Below are 21,571 nucleotides of genomic sequence, written 5' to 3'. Positions count from 1 at the left end.
TTTAAATACTTCCAACAATCCAGCATCTATCACCCTTGGGGACAGAGAAATCCAGAGATTCACCACTCTGAGAGGAGACATTTCAATGGACCAGCCCCATCTTGCAGCTTATCTTTGTCCCCTTGTTCAAGATTCTCCCATGGCGTAAACATCTCAGCATCAACCCTGTCAAGTCCCCTTAGGACCTTATATGTTTGAATTAGCTCATCCTTCTAAACTCTAAGGAATACAGACCCAAACTGTCCAGCCTCTCCTGAAAGGACAATCCTCTCATCCCAGTAACTACCCGGTGAACCTCCTTCAGACCGCCTCCTATCTGTTTTTAGGTAGGGAGACCAAAGCTGTGCGCAGTCCTCCAGGTGTGGCCTCAACTACACCCTGTACACCTGGAACACAACTGCCCTGTTCTTAAACTCCAAGCCCTTTGCACCCAAGGTCAAAATGCCATTTGCCTGTTGGACCCGCCTGCTAACTTTTTGTGATTCGTGCACTTGAACACCTCGATCGATCCCTCTGAACTTCACTCACTTGCAGTCTCTCTCCATTTAGATAATAATCCACCTCTTGATTCCCCTTACTGAAGGGCATGACCTCACACTTCCCTACATTACACTCCAATTAAGGGTCTTTTGCCCACTCACTCAATCTACCTATATCCCATTACAGAATCACAGTATCCTTATCACAGCACGCTCCTCCACCTATTTTTGTATCATCACCAAATTTGGAAACTGTGCATTCTGTTCCTTCCTCCAGGTCATTAATGTAAATAGTGAACAATTGCAGAACCAGTCGCTGGGGCTCTCTGCTCATTACCTCCTGCCAGTCTGACAATGACCCATTTATTCCAACTCTATTCCAACTCATTTTCTATGAGAAACCCAATTTTAAATCAATTCTAACACACTTCCTCCAATACCATGGGCTTTTAATTTCTGCAGCAGACTCCTATGTGACACCTTGTCAAATGCCCTTTGGAAATCTAAATACACTACATCTACATGTTCTCCTCTATCCACCCTCCCAGGTACATCCTCAAAGAATTTGAGCAAATTTGTCAAACATGATTTATCTTTCATAAAACCATGTTGACCAGATTTAATTATATTCAGCTTTCCTAAATGAATAGTTATTTCCTCTTTGCTTATTGATTCTAGCATCTTGCCAATAATAGCAGTTAAACTGCTGGCCTGTAGTTCTTCTCACAGAGAGTCCTGGAACTCCCTCCTTGACAGCACTATGGGTACACCCACACCTCAGGGACTGCAGTGGTTGAAGAAGGCAGCTCACCACCACCTTCTCAGGGCATCTAGGGATGGGCAATTAAATCCCTTGAATGAATCAAATAACAATCCTGCCTTAATGCTTGACACAAGCTTTTTTTTTTGGAGTGCCAGCAGCAGAGCGAGGAGCCAGCAGCTTTTTTTTAAAAGTTGTTTCTGATTGGCTAAGTGTGTGGCAACTCAGCCAATAAAAGGCAGGTAGGGTAAAGCAGAGTGGCCAATGGGGGAGTTGAGGCTTTGGTGTGAAGAGGTGGAGGCTAAGGTGAGGTTCTGTTAAGTTCTTTCTTTATTATTGCACAGCAGTGGGAACGACACCCAGGGCAGTGGTGTGCTCCTCTTGCAGGATGTGGGAAGTTGGGGAGATCTACAGTGTCCCTGATCACCACACCTGTGAGAAGTGCATCTGGCTGCAGCTCCTTACTGACTGTGTTAGGGAACTGGAGCTGGATGACCTTTGGATTATTTGGGAGACTGAGGGGTTGATAGTCAGGAGTTACAGGGAGGCAGTCACACCTAAGCTGTAGGCGGCAGGTAGCTGGGTGACTGTCAGTAGAGAGAAAGGGAATAGGCAGTCAGTGCAGGGTACCCCTGCGGCTGTTCCCCACAATAACAAGAATATTGTTTTAGATATGGTTGGGTTGGGGGGGGCCTACCAAGGGGAAGCCACAGTGGTCATGTCTCAGGCACTGAGTCTGGCTCTATGCTCAGAAGGGAAGGGGGAGAAGAGGCAAGTGGTAGTGATAGGGGATTCATTGGTCAGGGGAGCAGAGAGGAGGTTCTGTGGGTGAGAACGAGACTCTCGGATGGTATGTTGCCTCCCAGGTGCCAGGGTCAGAAATGTCTCAGATTGAGTCCACAGCATTCTTTAGGGGGAGGGGGAGCAGCCAGAGGTTGTGGTACATGTTGGTACCAATGACATAGGCAGGAAGGGTGACGAGGTCCTGCAAAGTGAATTCAGGGAAGTAGATGCTAAATTAAAAGACAGGACCTCCAGTATAGTGATCTCAGGATTTCTACCCGTGCCCCATGCTAGTGAGGCAAGAAATAGGAAGATAGTGCAGTTTAACAGGTGGCTAAGGAGATGGTGCAGGAGGGAGGGCTTCAGATTTTTAGGTCATTGGGGTCTCTTCCAGGGTAGGTGGGACCTGTACAAACAGGTCAATTTGCACCTGAACTGGAGGGGGACCAGTATCCTAGCAGGAAGGTTTGCTGGTTCTGCTCTGGGGGAGCAGGGTTTGAACTAGAGTTGCAGGGGGGTTGGAACCAGAGTGGCAGGCCCGCAAGTGGAGAGGCTGTGGGGAAAGTAGATGTTAAGACTACAGGCAAAAATGGAAACTGAAAGGTTGAACATGGTGAGACTAATGTTCTGAGTTGCATCTATTTCGATGCAAGGAGTATTGTAGGTAAGGCAGATGAACTTAGAGCATGGATTAGTGTGTGGAATTATGTTGTAGCCATTAGTGAGACTTAGTTGCAGGAGGGGCAGGACTGGCGGCTCAGTGTTCCGATGTTTTAGACATGATAGAGGGGGAGGTATTAAAGGGGGAGGGGTGGCATTACTCATCAGGGAAAATGTCACGGCAGTGCTCAGAGAGGACATACTGGAGGGCTTGTCTACTGAGGCAATATGGATGGAACTGAGGAATAAAAAAGGGGCAAACTACGTTAATGGAACTATATTATAGACCTCCCAATCGTCAGCGGGATTTAGAGGAGGAAATTTGTAGAGAGAAAGCAGACAGTTTAGGAAATATAAAGTTGAGATAGTAGGTGATTTTAACTTTCCACATATTGACTGGGCCTCCCATACTGTAAAAGGACTGGATGGGATTGAGTTTGCCAGATGTATTCAGGAAAGTTTCCTTAATCAATATAGAGGTCCCAACTAGAGAGAATGCAATACTGGATCTCCTCTTGGGGAACGAGACAGGGCAGGTGACAGAAATGAGTGTAGGGGAACACTTTGGATCTAGTGATCATAATTCCATTAGTTTCAAGATAATTATGGAGGACGATAGGACTGGTCCTAGGGTTAAGATTCTAAATTGGAGGAAGGCCAATTTTGATGGAATCAGAAGGGATCGGGCAGGTGTGGATTGGGATAGGTTGTTTTCTGGCAAAGAGATGCTTGGTAAGTGGGAGACCTTCAAGAGTGAAATATTGAGAGTACAGAATTTGTATGTTCCTGTTAGAATAAAAGGCAAGGCTAACAGGTTTAGGGAATCTTGGCTATTGAGGGATATTGAGGCCCTGGTAAAGAAAAAGGAGGTGCATATTAGGTACAGGCAGTTAGGATCAAATGAGGCACTTGAGGAGTATGAGAAATGCAAGCGAACACAACAGTGAAGTCAGAAGGACTAAAAGAGGACGTGAGGCTGCTCTGACAGACAAGGTGAAAGAGAATCCCAAGGGTTTCTATAGCTATATTAAGAGCAAAAGGATAGTAAGGGACAAAATTGGACCTCTTGAAGATCAGCGTGGTCACCTATGTGTGGAGCTGAAAGAGAATGGGGAGATTTTAAATGGACTTTCTGCATCTGCGTTTACTCGGGAGACAGACACAGAGTCTATAGAACTGAGGAAAAAGAGTAGTGCGGTCATGGACCATATCCAGATTACAGAAGAGGAGGTGCTTGCTGTCTTGAGGCGAATCAGGGTGGATAAATCCCCAGGGCCTGACAAGTTGTCCCCTCGGACCTTGTGGGAGGCCAGTGCAGAAACTGCAGGGGCCCTGGCAGAGATATTTAGAACATCCTTAGCCACGGGTGAGGTGCTGGAGGACTGGAGGATAGCAAATGCTGTTCAAGAAAGGCTCTAAGAATAAGCTGGGAAATTATAGGTCAGTGAGCCTGATGTTAGCTGTGGGTAAATTATTGGAAGGTATTCTGAGGGACAGGATATATAAGTATTTGGATAGACAGGGCCTGATTAGGAATAGTCAACATGGCTTTGTGCATGGGAGGTCATATCTAACCAATCTAATAGAGTTTTTTGAGGTGGTGACTAGGAAGTTTGATGAAGGCAAGGCCGTGGACATTGTCTACATGGACTTTAGCAAGGCCTTTGACAAAGTCTCACATGAGAGGCTGTTCGAAGGTTAAGTCGCTTGGCATTCAGGATGAAGTAATCAACTGGATTCAACATTGCCTTAGCAGGAGAAGCCAGAAAGTGGTAGTAGATGGTTGTCTCTCTGATTGGAGGCCTGTGACTAGTGGTGTGCCGCAGGGATTGGTGCTGGGCCTGTTGTTGCTTGTCATCTATATTAAGGATTTGGATGATGTGGTAAACTGGATCAGCAAATTTGCGGATGACACCAAGATTGGGGGCGTAGTGGACAGCGAGGAAGGCTGTCAAAGCTTGCAAAGTGATCTGGACCAGCTGGGAAAATGGGCTGAAACATGGCAGATGGAATTTAATGCAGACAAGTGTGAGGTGATGCACTTTGGGAGGACAAACCAGGGTAAGACTTACACAGTGAATGATAGGGCTCTGAGGTGTGCGGTAGAACAAAGGGACCTGGGAATCCAGATCCATAACTCCTTGAAAGTGGCATCACAGGTAGATGGGGTCATAAAGAGAGCTTTTGGCACTTTGGCCTTCATAAATCAGGGCATTGTGTATAGGGGTAGGGATATTATGTTGAAGTTGTATAAGGCATTGAGGCCAAATTTAGAGTATTGTGTACAGTTCTGGTCACCTACCTACAGGAAAGATATCAATAAGCTTGAAAGAGTGCAGAGAAAATTTACACGGATGTTGCCGGGACTTGAGGACCTGAGTTACAGGGAAAAGTTGAATAGGTTAGGACTTTATTCCCTGGAGCGCAGGAGAACGAGGGGAGATCAGAAGGATACAAAATTGAGGGGTATAGATAGGGTGAATGCATGCAGGCTTTTTCCCCTCAGGTTGGGTGATACTAGAACTAGAGGTCATAGGTTTAGGGTGAAAGGTGAAATATTTAAGGGGAATCTAAGGGGAAACTTCTTCACTCAGAGGGTGGTGCGAGTGTGGAACGAGTTGCCAGCGGAAATGGTGGATGTGGGTTCAATTGTAACATTTAAGAGAAGTTTGGATAGGTGCATGGATGGGAGGGATATGGTCCAGGTGCAGGTAGATGGGACTAGGCAGAAGATCAGGTCGGCATGGACTAGATGGGCTGAAGGGCCTGTTACTGAGCTGTAGTGCTCTATGACTCTATCCATTTTTATCAATGTGCAGGTCACAGTAAAATCATTCGAAGGATCCCAAGTTACTGAACCTACAGTCATGGGTCTGGGCCAGGGTGTTAATATCCCTGGCATGCATTGATATCTCCAGCACCCCTACTGATGGACACCTTGGACCCTTGCCTTATCTTTGGTATTGCACACTCTCCCACAGAAGGGAGGGTTGTACACAAGAAGTGTGTAGATATTACTGCAGTGTTGAGCAAGGGATTCCAGGAAAGGCTTCCTATTAACTCAAAATACTACAACACTCTGCTCTCTTCATGCTCATGAAACCCTGAAAGAGCAACAGGTTACTGATGACATTGTACATGTAGCTGAATCTTTGGGATGCCAATCTGAGATCATGACAAAATACCAAGTCAGTGGAAGAACATCGAACAGCACAGGAACAGGCCCTTCGGCCCACGATATTGTGCTGAACTAATTAAATTATTAATTTAATTCCTAACTAAACTAATCCCTTCTGCCTACACAATGTCCATATCCCTCTACTCTCTGCACATCCATGTGCCTATCTAAGAGCCTCTTGGATGCCTCCACCACCACCCCGGCAGTGTATTCCAGGCACCCACCACTTTCTGTGTTTATATATTTAAAAAAAAATTTGCCCTGAACATCTCCTTTGAACTTTCCCCCTCTCACCTTAAATGCATGCCCTCTAGTATTAGACATTTTGACCCTGGGAAAAAGATACCAACTGTCTACTCTATCTATGCCTCTCAATCTTATAACCTTCTATCAGGTCTCCCCTCAGCCTCCGCCACCCCAGAGAAAACAACCCAAGTTTGTCCAACCTTTCCTTATAGAACATACCCTCGGATCTGGTAAACCTCTTTTGCACCCTCTCCAAAGCCTCCTCATCCTTCTTATAATGGGACGACCAGAATTGAATGTAATACTCCAGATGTGGCCTCACCAGAGTTTAAAAGCTGCAGCGTAACTTCCTGACGAACTCAGTGCCTCAGCTCATAAAGGCAAGCCTGCCGCACGCCTTCATCACCTGGGAGGAAGAATTCCCACTTTGTCGAAGGTGTCTCCTCTGATGTGGTGATTCTTTTGGCTGATACAAGAAATTACTAAGATGCTGTGCACATCAACTCTTTCCTTGGTGTTTGTACCTTGGATATAACAGTAGTCTCTTTAGATGGCTGTACCTTTTCCTTTCCAGTCCATCCACGTAGCCAATGGGGAAAGGAGGAATGTGTGGATCGGCCTCTGGTGTCCACACCAGGTTTCCTCTACCTGGTGCCAGACTGCAGCCTGCTAGTGCCTGAAGTTTCTCTTCTTCAGTTGTGTGCCTTTGATCTATTCTGCTTCTCCTTCACGGTGCCCAGCTCTGAGATGATGCTCTGCACAATGATGCACTGTGGTCTGTGTGTTGTCTGTACCTGTGTGCCTGTGATGCTGCTACAAGTTTTTCATTGAAAAGGCACATGACGACAAACTCGACGTGATTTGACCCTCCTCTGCTCCCTCCACCCTTCCCTCCTTCCCTTTAGGTGTTCCTCCTGCCTGGCAGCCTCCTCTCCTGGGGAGGGGACCTCTCCTCACTGTCTGCAAAGACAAACACGTGAGTGGTAACCCAAAACACTTCTCTGGTGAAGCAGCGGCACATGCGGTAATGGAGGAGTACACTGCCAACCAACACAATGCATGGCAGGTGTTGTACAGCCTCTGCTGCATTGTTCCTGGTGGACCTCCCCTCGTCTCCTGTCTAGAGGTGGAGCACTTAAGATGCCAGCCTTCCCCCCCACCACCCCAGCGAGCCACCTTCCTGTCCATCGCTATTTTTTGCTGAACGGAGACGGACATCAGGATGGAAGGGGTAGAATGTCATTGATGGGCTGAGGGAGTGTTGGTGCACAACAGAGGGGGGACTGGGAAAGAGTCGTTGTTGGTAACATTGGGTTGAGTGGCTGCGTGTTGTTTTGTGAAAGGCAGCTGCTTTGAGTGGTCTGCAATGATGGAGCTTGTCAGGGCATTGCATCATTCTGAGGGCATTCTCTGCTACTCCCAGAGACAAGGCTCTTCTTACACCAGCCCTTGGGCATACAAGGCCTCCCTCCTAGGAGAATGACTCTTACCCTCTCCTGAAGCCTCTCTCCTCCCCCAACGGCTGCTGCCTGGCTGCCAGGGGAGAAGGGCATTTAAGGGCTGACACTCCTCCCTGGTGCTGTGCACTGAATGGTGCCAGCTCTGTGAATTCAGCCTCATCCCTTCAGGAACTGTGAAGGTCACGTTTGAAAGCTGGTTTCTCCGTGGAAGCACTCAAATGCTGCTTCACATTTACCTCTGTTTTTTTTCGCAGTGGACCCACTGAGATTTGAGCCCTAAGTGCAATAATATTTTAACACAACCAAAAGAAAGATTCAATCTAACTTCTAGGTATTTATTTATCACTATCAACCACATCCTAAATTCATTAGCCAACTCCTTCAATACAATGAGGTAGCCAAAGTACAATACATTTTGACAGATTAAAATTCCTTTTCACCACCTAAACACCAGTGTTATTTATTGGCAAGTGATTGTTCTCTGGAGTGGGGGAGGTGGATACTCGAGAGTTAATCAGTGGACTGAATACCACAGCACAATTCAAACTGTATTGGTTCCCGAGGCCAGGCACGTTGGGAAGCTCCAATAGTAACTGTGTGATGTCTGGGGATCATTCTGAAGGTGCACGGTTTCTTAAATACCAAAGGAGCAATAATGCCTTTACATGTCACTCTTCCCAAGTGATCATGTCACATCTACGGTAAATATCACACTCAAGCTTACTCACATTGCACTACAAAGCAACTCAATGGCCAAGGTTGAAAATCAAAAAATACAAATGCTGTAAACTTGAAGTAAAACCTAAAATGCTGGAAACACTCAGCAGCTTAGGCAGAACCCGTGGAAAGTAACAGAGGAAGTGTTTCAGGTTGATGAATTGTTAACTCTGCTTCTCCCTCTGCAGGTACTCCTGAGAGTAAACCTAGCAGTTTATGTTTTATTCCAATGAAGAAGGAGTCTTGTGGACAGTGGCACCCGCCTGTCACACAAGGTGCTAAAATGCAAGTGGTTGGAACCAACTTCCTTCAATGACATGTTCCCACAGATGAGACAGGACATTTCTCCCCATACCTCAACTCTCTCTCACTTCTCACAGCAGGTGTTTGGAGACTCTAACCATGTGCCACGTTGCTGCTTGTTAATATTGACACATGCTCTCATTCTGGTACGGTCTGCTGGATAATGGATTGGTCACTCATTCCCTTCAGAGTAGTTGAAACCTGCTACCCTGGCTGAGCATGGAGTCTGGGACCCTTCCTGTTCTGTACAGTTTATCCTGTGATTGGTTAAACTCAGCACAGACCAAGGGCCTGGAGGTGTGAAGTTCAATGCCACAGCAAGTGAACTGGAACAGATGTCTATGCCAAAGTCTTTGCAGCTCTTCAAAAGCAAAGACGTTAATTCCAATACTGAATGGCAGCAAGCAGACGTACGGACGTACGGTACTTCAAAATGTAGATGAAAGTTGTTTGAGTTTAACATTCACTGCATCCACTCCAGCTGCTGCATCAGCCAGAGGCTGCAGTATATCAGCAAATGCAGGGTGAAGGGGGTGTAACCACGGGTGGATTTGATTTATCACACGGGGCAAGCTTTGGTAGATCACACAGGACAAGATGTCCATGCCTATTCTTTGCTTCTGTCTCACACACTCTGGTTCCTGTGAGGTCCTGTCTACCTTCCTGTCCCTTCACCATCTGAGGCCTCAGACACTGACAGACTGCCTTTTTGTGGATTCCATTCTAGTCTCAGCTGATGTCTTTAGCAGGGAATCTGTGGGTAGAGACCAGGAGTGGTGAACCACAGATCATCCCCCTTCTTCCCTGAAAAGCAATTAGACCAGTCTATGGACTCTTGCATTCACCCTAGTGGGGATAAAGCCAGCTCTTCAGTGTTGAGATATCAATGTAGCCTGGGTGTCGGCTGAGCAGCCCTTGCAAGTCCTGTTATGAATGTTTCAATGAAGTAACCCCAGGAGAGAGCATGGTCTGACCCATCATTTCTCACTGCAGCTTTCAGAGGCAATCTTCTGACTGGACTCAGTGTGACCACCAAAGGGACAGGACAAGGCTGGTCAGCTCTTGGAACTTGCTCCATTATTCACTCAGTTTTGGCTGATCTGTGCCTCAATTCCACTTTTCTGCAGCTCAATACCCCTTGGGGCACCTTACCAAGGCTATCAGTCTCAATCCTGAAAGATCCAAATAGCTGTCTACCACCCTCCCTTCCTCCAGAAACAACTTTGTGGTTTTTGGGGGAGAGATTGATCCAGATTTTCACTATCTGCTAGTGAGAAGGAGACCTTCCTGATTTCATAAAAGTGCAAGTCTATCTTTCACATCTCCCTGTACTTATTATGCTGCCTGTTCAGGGTTGCTCACCAGAGAGGACATTTTCTTCTTTCTATTCTCTTGAACTTTATCTTTTCAAATGCTTCAATCGGATTATTTAGTATCTGCCTAAACTTGTGAAAACAAGGCTTGCTTGTATAACTGGCTCATACTTTAACCCTTTAAGGATTTCCGGCATTGATATGCATTCTCCTTTTCTCTGTATACTGAGACTGTTAGTTTGGGGATCTAAAATCAACAGTGTCATTTGGGAAATAAAACCTCCCTTCACCACACACAGCAGCACAACTAGGTAGTGAAACATGTCCCTATTTAACAACCTGTCTTCTGCTATAATTCTGCTTTGGCAAGTCCAAGTGCGCTGTAAAGGCTGAAGTATAATGAAAGGGTCAAAGGCAGTAATAACAGCACCCGAGGAAGCAGTGGGTCCACAGGATTCTTCCAGGGAATACATTGAACATAGGTCACCACCCACAAGAAGCTCTGCCAGCCCTCACCCGACAGTCAGTGTTAGTGAAAGCCCACACTATTCCGCAATCCATCTCCAGAAAGTACATACTGGTTGAGGTTCCTTATCAGAGATGCCACATGAAATAAATTTCAGACAGTCGCCTGGTGTCAGTACAAAGAATCTGAGAGCACGAAGGTGGCTTTCATACTGACACTGGTGTTGACAAATGAGCACTGTAATCTTAGTGCCTCCTGTGCACAAGGGAACACAAATGGAAGCTGGTGAGGCAGTTACTTGGATTACTTGACCACCATCTTCTACTTGCCAGACGATTAAAGACTATGATTTCTTTTTAACAATTGGTAACAGTAATCTTTGTGGGATGAGGTAAATTTAATTCTCCCATCCCAACATGATAATTTTTGTTTGGTGACATCATGAGGAAGAGTAATAACATGAAAACTGATGCAAAGACAGGCAACTTGTGGTACTGTTCACCTCTACGTTTTGCTACATTGGATCAGAATCCACAAGACGCGTTAAAGGTTTGCAGCTTTAGACTTTGTGCGGTATGCTTAAGACTGGTGTGAAATCCAGCAGGGGCGGAATCAAAATCATGCTTTGTCCTGGTCAGGGTGGTCACAGGAAGGCTGAATGTCTGTCAGCTTGATCTCGTACAACATGGTCTGCTGGGCACTGAAGTCCCTGGTCTCATTTTGGCCATCTGGAAAAAACACAGAAACAATGTGGTGGGTCGGGGTTTGTTTTTGTATCTGAGACAGACAGCAAGAGTGTCAGTGAAGGGCTTCGTGGCTTTCTGAAGAATAGAGCAATTATGGCTAAGGTTATACCCATAACAACAAGCACGTGATTACATGAGACTGTTGAGGGATAGAAGATTTACAACACATTCAGCCCATTGTGTCTGTGCTAGTTGGAGGTACGTAAGGAAGCAACAGGTCATGTTGACAGCAACAGATTCAGATGAGTTTATTGTCACATACACCAGGGTGCAATGAAATTCCTTGCTCGTGTGAAGCTCACAGAGTACATAGTATAAGTGGTAAGTAATAAATACAACTATAAATACAGTGATGAGTGCAAAATAGCAGAATAGTGCAGAGTATAGTAGTGCAAACTGAGAGTGCTAAAAGAAAGCTAAAGTGACAGTAACGTAAAAGGCAGAGTTCAGAGTCCGAGAACGTGGCAGCACCGCTGGGAAGAGGATGTGAGAGAGGGGACTGGTTCAGGAGTCTGACAGCAGTGGGGAAGGAGCTGTTCCTGAGTCTGGACGTCGGGGCTTTCAAGCTTCTGTATCTTCTCCCAGAAGGTAGAAGAGAGAAAAGGGAATGGCCAGGGGGACAGGCATCCTTGCCGACACCGTCAGCCTTCCTGAAGCAACGCACGGTGACGATGGACTGGATGGAAGGAGGTGAGGAGCCTGTGACGGACTGGGCAGTGTTTACCGCTCTCTGCAGGTTCCGTCACTCCAGAGCAGAGCAGTTGCCGTACCAGGCTGAGGTACAACCTGTCGGTAAACCTTCTACAGCATGTGAACAGGAAGAGGCCATTGATGTGGCCATTCAATAGATCATGGCTGATCAATGTCAACAGCACTTCACTGCCTTTGCTCCATATCCCAGAACGCACACTCAGCATTGAACTTTTAATTGACCCCCAGCCTCATCAGCTGTTGGGTTAGGGAGAGGGACAGGTCCAGATTTCCACAATGTTTCCTGATATCATCCTGACCCACTAGTTCGTCAACTCTTCAAAATTATCCCTTCAAAAATACCCTCCAGCACCACCCACATCCTACTGTATTCTCCTAAACTCAAGGGAACGCAGGGCTTCCCTGTGCCACCAGTCCCCGTAACTCTGAGCTCTGGTATCACTTTAGTGAGTCTGCAGTGCGCCTTTCCGAGGCTCTGGATGCTGTGCAACATCATTGGGTTTACTGGGCAACTACAATTCACACAAAGGCAAATGCTGGGGATTGTAGGTATTTAAATCTCAAACAACTTCACTCCTCCTATGCTGGATCCTGCCATGGCAAGACAGACACACCCACCCACAGCCAAACCTGATCACAACCATACCTAGACACAACCAAACCCAGGTACAACCAAACACAGACGCAACCAAATCCAGACACAATAAAACACAGACACAACCAAACACAGGCACAATCACACACAGACACAACCATAGATACAACCCATCCCAGACACAAGCAAACCCAAAAACAACCAAACCCCATCACAACCAAACCCAGACATCTTGCCCCATTGAAACCCCAGATGGTATTTCTCTACATCAGCTCTATTAATGTTATAAGTTGGTTGATGTACTTTAATTAAAAAATCAACAACATAGGAAATTTACATAAAATAACTAACTTCTACAAGGGCTTAAATAATAATTACCTGTATTTTAGACCAAGCCCTGGAATTTATGGAGAGGTCATTACCAGGAATTCCCACCCTTTAAGAAGGGAGGGAGGCAAAAGACAGGAAATTATAGGCCGGTTAGCCTGACTCCAGTGCTTAGTAAGATCTTAGAGGCCATTACTAAGGATGAAGTTTCGAGGTACTTGGAAGCACTTGATAAAATAGGCCAAAGTCAGCATGGTTTCCTTAAGGGGAGATCTTTGAGGAAGCAACTGACAGGACAGACAAAGGAGTTTACTTGGATTTTCAGAAGGCCTTTGACAAGGTGCCGCACATGAGGCTGCTAAACAAGATAGGAGCCCGTGGTATTACAGGAACAGCATGGATAGAAGATTGGCTGACTGGCAGAAGGCAAAGAGTGGGAATAAAGGGGCCTTTTCTGGTTGGCTGCCGGTGACTAGTGGCGTTCCCCAGGGGTCGGTGTTGGCTCCGCTACTTTTCACGTTATATGTTGATGATCTGGATGACGGAATTGTTGGCTTTGTGGCCGAGTTTGCAGATGATACAAAGATAGGTGGAGGGGCAGGTAGTGTTGAGGAAGCAGGGAGTCTGCAGAAGGACTTGGACAGGTTGGGGGAATGGGCAGAGAAGTGGCAGATGGAATACAGCGTAGGGAAGTGTACGGTCATGCACTTTGGTAGAAGGAATAAAGGCACAGATTATTTTCTGAACAGGAAGAGAATTCAGAAATTGGAGGTGCAAAGGGACTTGGGAGTCCCAGTGCAGGATTCCCTGAAGATTAATTTGCAGGTTGAGTCAGTAGTAAGGAAGGCAAATACAATGTTAGCTTTCATTTCAAGAGGACTAGAATATAAGAGCAAGGATGTAATACTGAGGCTTCATAAGGTGTTGGCCAGACCGCATTTGGAGTATTGTGAAAGTTTTGGGCCCTGTATCTGAGGACGGATGTGCTGGCATTGGAGAGGGTCCAGAGGAGGCTTACGAATATGATCCCAGGGATGAAAGGGTTAACATATGAGGAGCATTTGATAGCTCTGGGCCAGTACTCACTGGAGTTTAGAAGGGTGGGGTAATCTCATTGAAGCCTACTGGATATTGAAAGGCCTGGATAGAGTGGACGTGGAGAGGATGTTTCCAGTATTGGGAGAGTCTAGGACCAGAGGGCACAGCCTCAGAATAGAAGGACATCCCTTTAAACAGAGATGAGGAGGAATTTCTTTAGCCAGACGGTGGTGAATCTGTGGAATTCGTTGCCACAGACGGCTGTGGAGGCCACGTCATTGGGTGTATTTAAAGTGGAGGTTGATAGGCTCTTGATTAGTAAGGGTGTCAAAGATTACGGGGAGAAGGCAGGAGAATGGGGTTGAGGAGGAAAAATAAATCAGCCATGATTGAATGGCAGAGCAGACTTGATGGGCTGAATTGCCTAATTCTGCTCCTATGTCTTATGGTCAGTGTGGGTTGATTAAAGCTCCAGGATGCGGTTTTTGCCATCAGAGGGTGATGGTGAGCAGCATCAAAGATGAGGAGACACAAGAGACGGCAGATGTTGGAACCTGGAGCAAAAACAAACTGCTGGAGGAACTCAGCGGATCAGGCAGCATCTTTGGAGGCAAAGGAATGGTTAATGTTTCAGGTTGAGATCCTGTATCAGCAGAAAAAGACATCGAGAAAGAAGACTTGTATTTCAAATGTGTCTTTTAAGTCACCTTAGGATGTTCCAAGGTGGTTTACAGCTCATGATAATATTTTAAAATTGTGTCCCTATTGTGACGTAGGAAATGTGGAAGCTCAAAGTCAAAGTCGTTTATTGTCATCTGCACAGGTCCATGTGTGCACAGGTGCAATGAAAAACTTACTTGCAGCAGCATCACAGGCACAGAGCATCAGATAAGCAGCATTCACAAGAAAAGCATAAATTATACACAATTTTTACAAGAAAGACCACAATTAGAACAAAAAAACAAAGTCCATTTTAGTGCAAAGTGATCAAAGTGGTCACAGTGTTGCTATACTGAGGCAATGATTAGGGTTGTGCCGGTTGGTTCAAGAACCAAATGGTTGAAGGGAAGTAGCTGTTCCTGAACATGGTGGTGTGGGACTTTAGGCTTCTGTACCTCCTGCCTGATGGGAGCTGCGAGAAGATGGCACGGCCCGGATGGTGGGGATCTTTGATGATGGATGTTGCCTTCTTGAGGCAGCGCCTCCTGTAGATACTAACACTGGTAGGAGCTAATTTAGGCAGAGCATCCTCCCACAAGAGGCAATGTTACAATGATCAGAATATGATACTGAAATTCTAGCGCGTCCAAGTAGATGCAGTAGTTGACTGTTGTAATAAGAATCACTTTAGTGGTGGGGTTGCCTCTGCGATTTTCAGTAGGGTCAGAGGCAACTGAATAGGTATTGTTGAACATTTCTGAAATGGATGTTGGGGGAAGTGGTGTGGGTGGGTGGGGAGATGGCTTGTAGTCAGAATGTGAGGGAAGAGGCCTTCAGTGAGGTAAGGGATTGGGGTCAAGGATCTTCATCAAGGATAGGGAAAGGACTATAAGGGGTTGATGTTGTCTCACGCTGAGGATTGGGACAGTGATCAGGTAAATTGTCAGAGAAAGATACCTGGGAGGATTTGGAAAGTGAAGGAGGTTTTGAACGGATTGAGAACACCATGAGGTCAGAGGATCGGTGTCTAGACTTTGGAGGGAGGGAGTGAGCAAGATCAGATGGTTGTTAGGAGGGAATGGCACAAAAACAGAAGATAAGGAAACAGTGGTTTACTGAGGCCTCAGTCCAACATATTTCTGGAACATGAATGCACTGGGATTAACTGACCATGACCACTCCCATGACAACTCAGTCTCCAGCAATGCTCCAGAAGGAGGAACATGGTGGGAGAGGTAATGTTCTCGTCCCACGCGTAACTGACACAGAAGATGCACAGGGGTGACTCAGTGTCAGGAAGTGTCTGGAGGTATTTCTAGAGTGAAGCAGTAACCTGGAAATGGTTCTAATCCTGCTAGAAAATATTCAATTTTCAAGTGTGAAATGATAAAATAAGCATAGAATCATGGAGTCAAAGAGAGATACAGCAGGAAAACAGGCCCTTTGGCCCACCGAGTCAATGCTGGCCCATTCACACTATCTAACATTAATCCCATTCTCATCAGCTCCCCCCAGATTCTGACACTCACCTTCACATTAGGGGCAATTAACCCACCAACCCACATGTCTTTGGGCTGTGGGAAGAAACTGGAGCACTGGCAGGAAACCCACACGGTCACATTGAGAACACAGAGAAATTCCCTGCAGATTGCACCAGAGGTCAGGATTGAACTCGGATCTCCAGCACTGCAGTTTCATGTGATTTAATATCTTGGCCAATGTATCCAGGTGACGGTGATTGAGGATAAATATTGGCTCGGAGATTGGGGATAACTCCCTTGTTTTTTAAATAGTGGCTTTGGGGCATTTCACATCAAGCTGAGATAGGAGACAGGACTATTGTTCAACTTCTCAGTCAAACAAGAGAATAAGGAAAACTGTAAACATTGGCAACACTAATTGTGAAGCAGACTAATTATTCAACAAGACCAAGGAATTGATTGTGGACTTCAGGAAGGGGAAGTTGGGAGAACACACACCAGTCCTCACTGAAGAGTCAGTGGTGGAAAGGGTGAGCAGCTTCAAGCTCCTGGGCATCAGCATCTCAGAGGACCTATCCTGGGCCCAACACATTGATGCAATCGTGAAGAAGGCACGCCAGTGGCTCTACTTTGTTAGGAGTTTGAGGAGATTTGGTGTGTCACCAAAAGCTCTTGCGAATTTCTATAGATGTGCAGTAGAGAGCATTCTGACTGGTTGCATCACCACCTGGTATGGAGGCTCCAATGCACAGGATCGCAAGAGGCTGCAGAGGGTTGTAGACTCAGCTAGCTCCATCACGAGCACAACACTCCCCACCATCGAGGACATCTTCAAGAGGCAGTGCCTCAAGAAGGCGGCATCCATCACTAAGGATCCTCACCATCCAGGACATGCCCTCTTCTCGTTACTACCATCAGGGAGGAGGTACAGGAGCCTGAAGACCCACACTCAGTGATTCAGGAACAGCTTCTTCCCCTCCACCATCAGATTTCTGAACAGTTGAATTATTGATACTGATATACGACATGTTGTTTTGCGGCAGCAGTACAGTGCAAAGACATAAAATATATAAATTTTAAAAAAAGTGCCAAAAGAATAATGAGGTAGCATTCATGGATCGTTCAGAAATCAGATGGCGGAGGGGAAGAAGCTGGTCCTGATTGTTGAGTTTGGGTCTTCAGGCTCCTGTACCTCCTCCCCGATGGTAGTAACGAGAAGAAGGCATGTCCCGGGTGGTGAGGTCCTTTCTGTTTTTATTACAGGCCATCCAGTCTCAAGCCTGCTCTGCCATTCAATAAAATCATGGCTCATCTGTTAGTGGCTTCAATTCTTATCTTCCCCTGAGGCAACCTGATAAAGCTTTGCCTAGATCCCATTTGGAGAAGCACAGAGATAGACACCACACTCCACAAACGATTGGTCTTAAGTGGCTAAGTTAGGAGGAGAGGTTGCACAGAAAAGGTTAACGTTCCCTGAGTAAATTGAGGCTAGCTTCATTGAGGCAGACAAAAACTATTTTTTCCGATTTGGGAATCCAGAACATAACTATAAACCTGGAGCCAGGTTTTCGAGAGCCAAGGATGCTGGATAACCAGATCTATCTCCCACCAGGGCAAGGGTCTCAATGTTCACCTAAACAAAGGGAAAGGAGAGAATTAAAATGCAGATCAATCGTGATCTAACTGAAAGGTTAAATAACTTTCTCCTGCTCCAGTGTTGCTAGGTCTGGGCTTAGAATTGGATGTAGTCACTCCAGCAATTCTAGTAATGGATCCATGATCAAAAGGTTAGCTTGCCTGTTCCTTCCACTGAGCCTGACTGGCAGATTACATTCTCCTTAACTATGTAGTAAAGATGCAAGCTCTTGGTTTCACTCTGATACCAAACATTGGCAAGAGGTTGATTGAATGAAATTTCTCCAGTTATGTTATGGATGATTGGCTTGAAGTTTGAATCCAAACAGATTTTACTTCTGCAGACCACCAACACACTCAGGCTTCCTCTGATTGCCAAGTCTGGTTGGACACAATCTTCTAGGTCTAATTGTTTGACCGACAGCCTTCAAACTGTGGCTCCCCCACCTTCTATTGTCTTATCAGCTTGTCTGTCTTCACATACCACTTTCTCAAAGCACAAAGGTTCTAAAATACCAATTGACTGATGTTTATTTGATAAATCACACAGCTTTCTACTAATCCTATTTGCATGTATAACTAGTAAATGATTAAAGAAAATTAAAGCAAAATCACACACTAACACATTATTTTTTTAAATGTCCCTTCTTATCTCTAGGGCTTTAGCTCAGCCATGTTGTGGGGAATAATCTATTCTAAAACCTGGAGGCTTGGCAATGTTACTGCTGAAGAGTTGGTTGCTGTCAGTCAACATTCTGCATTGCAAGAAGAACAATTATTACAGCAATAATTCCATTTTATTTTTTATATATTAAAATGCTGAAATGATCACTGAAACAAAAACAGCGTTTTGGATTGAAATAACAATGTTTAATCTGCCACATTTACCTTTCCTGGAATGTGCTGCCAAGCAGAAGCAGATTCAACTTTTAGAAGAGGAATTGGATAAAGACTTGTAATGCTGACTGAGTTACTGGGCGTGAATCCTCTGCAGTACTCACTTACATAGAACATTATAGCACAGTACAGGCCCTTCGGCCCACAATGTTGGGCCAACATTTTATCCTGCTGCAAGATCTATCTAACCCTTCCCTCCCACATAGCCCCCCATTTCTCTATTGTTCATATGGCTATTTAAGAGTCCCCAATGTATCTGCCTCCACAATCTCTGCTGGCAGTGCGTTCCACACACCCACCACTCTCTGTGTAAAAAAAAAATTTACCTCTGACATCCCCCCTATACCTTCCTCCAATTACCTTAAAGTTATGCCCCCTCCTGTGAGCCATTTTTGCCCTGGGAAAAAGTCTCTGACTGTCCACTCGACCTATGCCTCTTATCATCTTGTGCACTATCAAGTCACCTCTCATCCTCCTTCTCTCCAAAGAGAAAAGCCCCAGCTCACTCAACCTATCCTCATAAGACATGCTCTCCAATCCAGGCAGCATCCTGGTAAATCTCCTCTGCACCCTCTCTAAAGCTTCCACATCCTTTCTATAATGAGGTGACCAGAAGTGAACACAATACTACAAGTGTGGTCTAACCCGAGTTCGATAGAGCTGCAACATGACCTTGCAGCTCTTGAACTCAATACCCCGAATAATGAAGGCCAACACACCATACGTCTTCTTAACAAATCTTGTCGACCTGCGCGGCAACCTTGAGGGATCTATGGACGTGGACCCCAAGATCCCTCTGTTCCTCCACACTGCTAAGAGTCCTGCCATTAACCTTGTATTCTGCCTTCAAATTCGATCTCCCGAAGTGAATCACTTCACACTTTTCCGGATTGAACTCCATCTGCCACTTCTCAGCCCAGCTCTGCATCCTATCAATGTCCTGTTGTAACCTATAGCAACCTTCTACACCGTCCACAACACCACCAACCTTTGTGTCATCAGCAAACTTACTAACACACCCTTCCACATCCTCATCCAAGTCATTTATAAAAATGACAAAGAGCGGGGGTCCCGGAACAGATCCCTGTGGAACACCACTTCTAGTCTCCTCTATCTGCAATGCTTTCAGAATCCTGGAACACAGAACGTACCCACTCTAAAGCTCTCCATAGTAAAACTCTGAAAATCTATCAGTTGAGCAACCTCCTGGTCACACTTATTGATCACTCCTTAGTAAGCTGCAGCTCCTTAGTAAGGTCAGATTCAGATTATTGTCAGTCCATCACGCAAACCAGCCTCCACTCCATTGATTCTATCCACACTTCTCAAGCAGCCAACATTATCAAAGGCCCCTCCCACCCCGGGCATTCTCTTTTCTACCCTCTCCCATTGGGCAGAAGATACAAAATCTTGAGGGCACATACCACCAGGTACAAGGACAGCTTCTATCCTACTGTTAGCAGACTCTTGAATTGACCTCTCATATGTTAAAAGATGATCTCCCAATCTACCTCATTGTGGCCCTTGCACTTTATTTGTCTGCCTGCACTGCACTTCCTCTGTAACTGTCACACTATGTTCTGCATTCAGTTTTCTTTTTACTACTTTGATCTACTTATGTATAGCATGATCTGTCTGGATGGCATGCAAAAGATTATTACTGTATCTCAGTACATGTGACAATAATAAACCAATACCAATTCTAATGAACCAATTCCGGTACATCAGGGTGCATTGAAATTCCTTGCTCACGTGAAGCTCACAGAGTAGACAATATACAAGGTAATAATAAATCCAACAATAAATACAGCGACGAGTGTATAAACAACGGAAAGTATAGTTGTGCTCGATCCTTGCAGCGGACTTTGAACTAGCAACTAGAAACTGCGCTATTACTCAGTACTGGCAACTGTGTCCATTCTAAATAACCCCACTCTTCTCTTCAAATAAGGACATGAAAGCTACCAACCAGTATGAGGGTTTGTTCAAGTTCACAATTAATAAGTTATTCAAATTTGCTGGTTGGGAAAATTACCAGTTATACATCAATGGGTAACACGTAATAGAAAATGCCAGAGATATTCAGCAAGTCAGGCTGCATCTGCAGACAGAGAAACAGAGTTAATGTTTCAAGTCAATGAACTTTTATCATAAGGGCCTTGTATAGGGTCCTTGGTCTGAATCAAAGATTTTTTTCTCTTTTTCCAATCAGTAGCACTCCTGATTAATTCAGAAGGTAGTAGTTTCAAGACTCATTCCAGAAACTTGATCACAGGAAGCAGGCTGACAGTTCTGCGCAGTACTGAGGGAGTACTGCATTGTCAGAGGTGATGTCTTTTGGATAAGACATTTAACTCAGGCCTCTTGTAAATTGGTTTATTATTGTCACATGTACCAAGGTACAGTGAAAAACTTTGTTTTGCATGTCACCCATACAGATAATTTTATTACACAGTGCATTGAGGTAGTACTGGGGAAAACAGTAACAGAATGCAGAGTAAAGTGTTACAGTTACAGAGAAAGTGCAGTGCAGGCAGACAATAAGGTGCAAGGTCATAATGAGGTAGATTGTGAAGTCAAGAGTCCATCTTATCGTACATGGGACTGTTCAATAGTCTTATAACAGCGGGATGGAAGCTGTCCTTGAGCCTGGTGGTACGTGCTTTCAGGCTTTTGTTTCTTTTGCCCAATGGGAGAGGGGAGAAGAGAGAATGTCCAGGGTGGGAGGGGTCCTTGACTATGTTGGCTGCTTTACCGAGGCAGTGACTCCCTTAAGTGGACATGAAAGATCTTTTGGCACTATTTGGAAGAGCTGAGGGATTCTCTCCCATGTTCTGCCCTACATTCATCCATCAATCAATAAAACTAGAACCAATTATCTGATCACATAATCTGGAAACTTATCTTGTTTCCAATACTTAACAATCACCCACTCATCAAAAAGTATTAATTGGCTATAAAGTACTTGAGGATATCTTGAAAGGTGTGTGATATTAATGGACAAGCAAGCAACTCAGTGGTTAGAAGTTCCACTAAGCTGAGAAAGTGAATGAAATAGATCTGATAACTTCTGTGGTGGGCAATTTGTTGGGGGTGGGGGGTTGGGTAAGGGGAGG

General features: G+C 45.4%; 1 protein-coding gene across 1 annotated transcript in view; it reads right to left on the bottom strand.

Annotated features, from left to right (window-relative positions):
* Positions 1–7,880: 7,880 nt before the first annotated feature.
* Positions 7,881–21,571, bottom strand: part of rnf130 (ring finger protein 130) — a 148,017-nt gene continuing 134,326 nt past the window's right edge. The window contains exon 7 of the mRNA XM_052015212.1: positions 7,881–11,093. Coding sequence (XP_051871172.1) covers positions 10,984–11,093 — 110 coding nt within the window. The 3' untranslated portion in view covers positions 7,881–10,983. The remainder of the gene's footprint in view (positions 11,094–21,571) is intronic.

Source organism: Pristis pectinata, chromosome 4, assembly GCF_009764475.1.
Source record: "Pristis pectinata isolate sPriPec2 chromosome 4, sPriPec2.1.pri, whole genome shotgun sequence".
Taxonomy (NCBI): domain Eukaryota; kingdom Metazoa; phylum Chordata; class Chondrichthyes; order Rhinopristiformes; family Pristidae; genus Pristis; species Pristis pectinata.
Note: the sequence above shows the minus strand (reverse complement) of the source record. Positions and strands in the feature narration are given on the sequence as shown.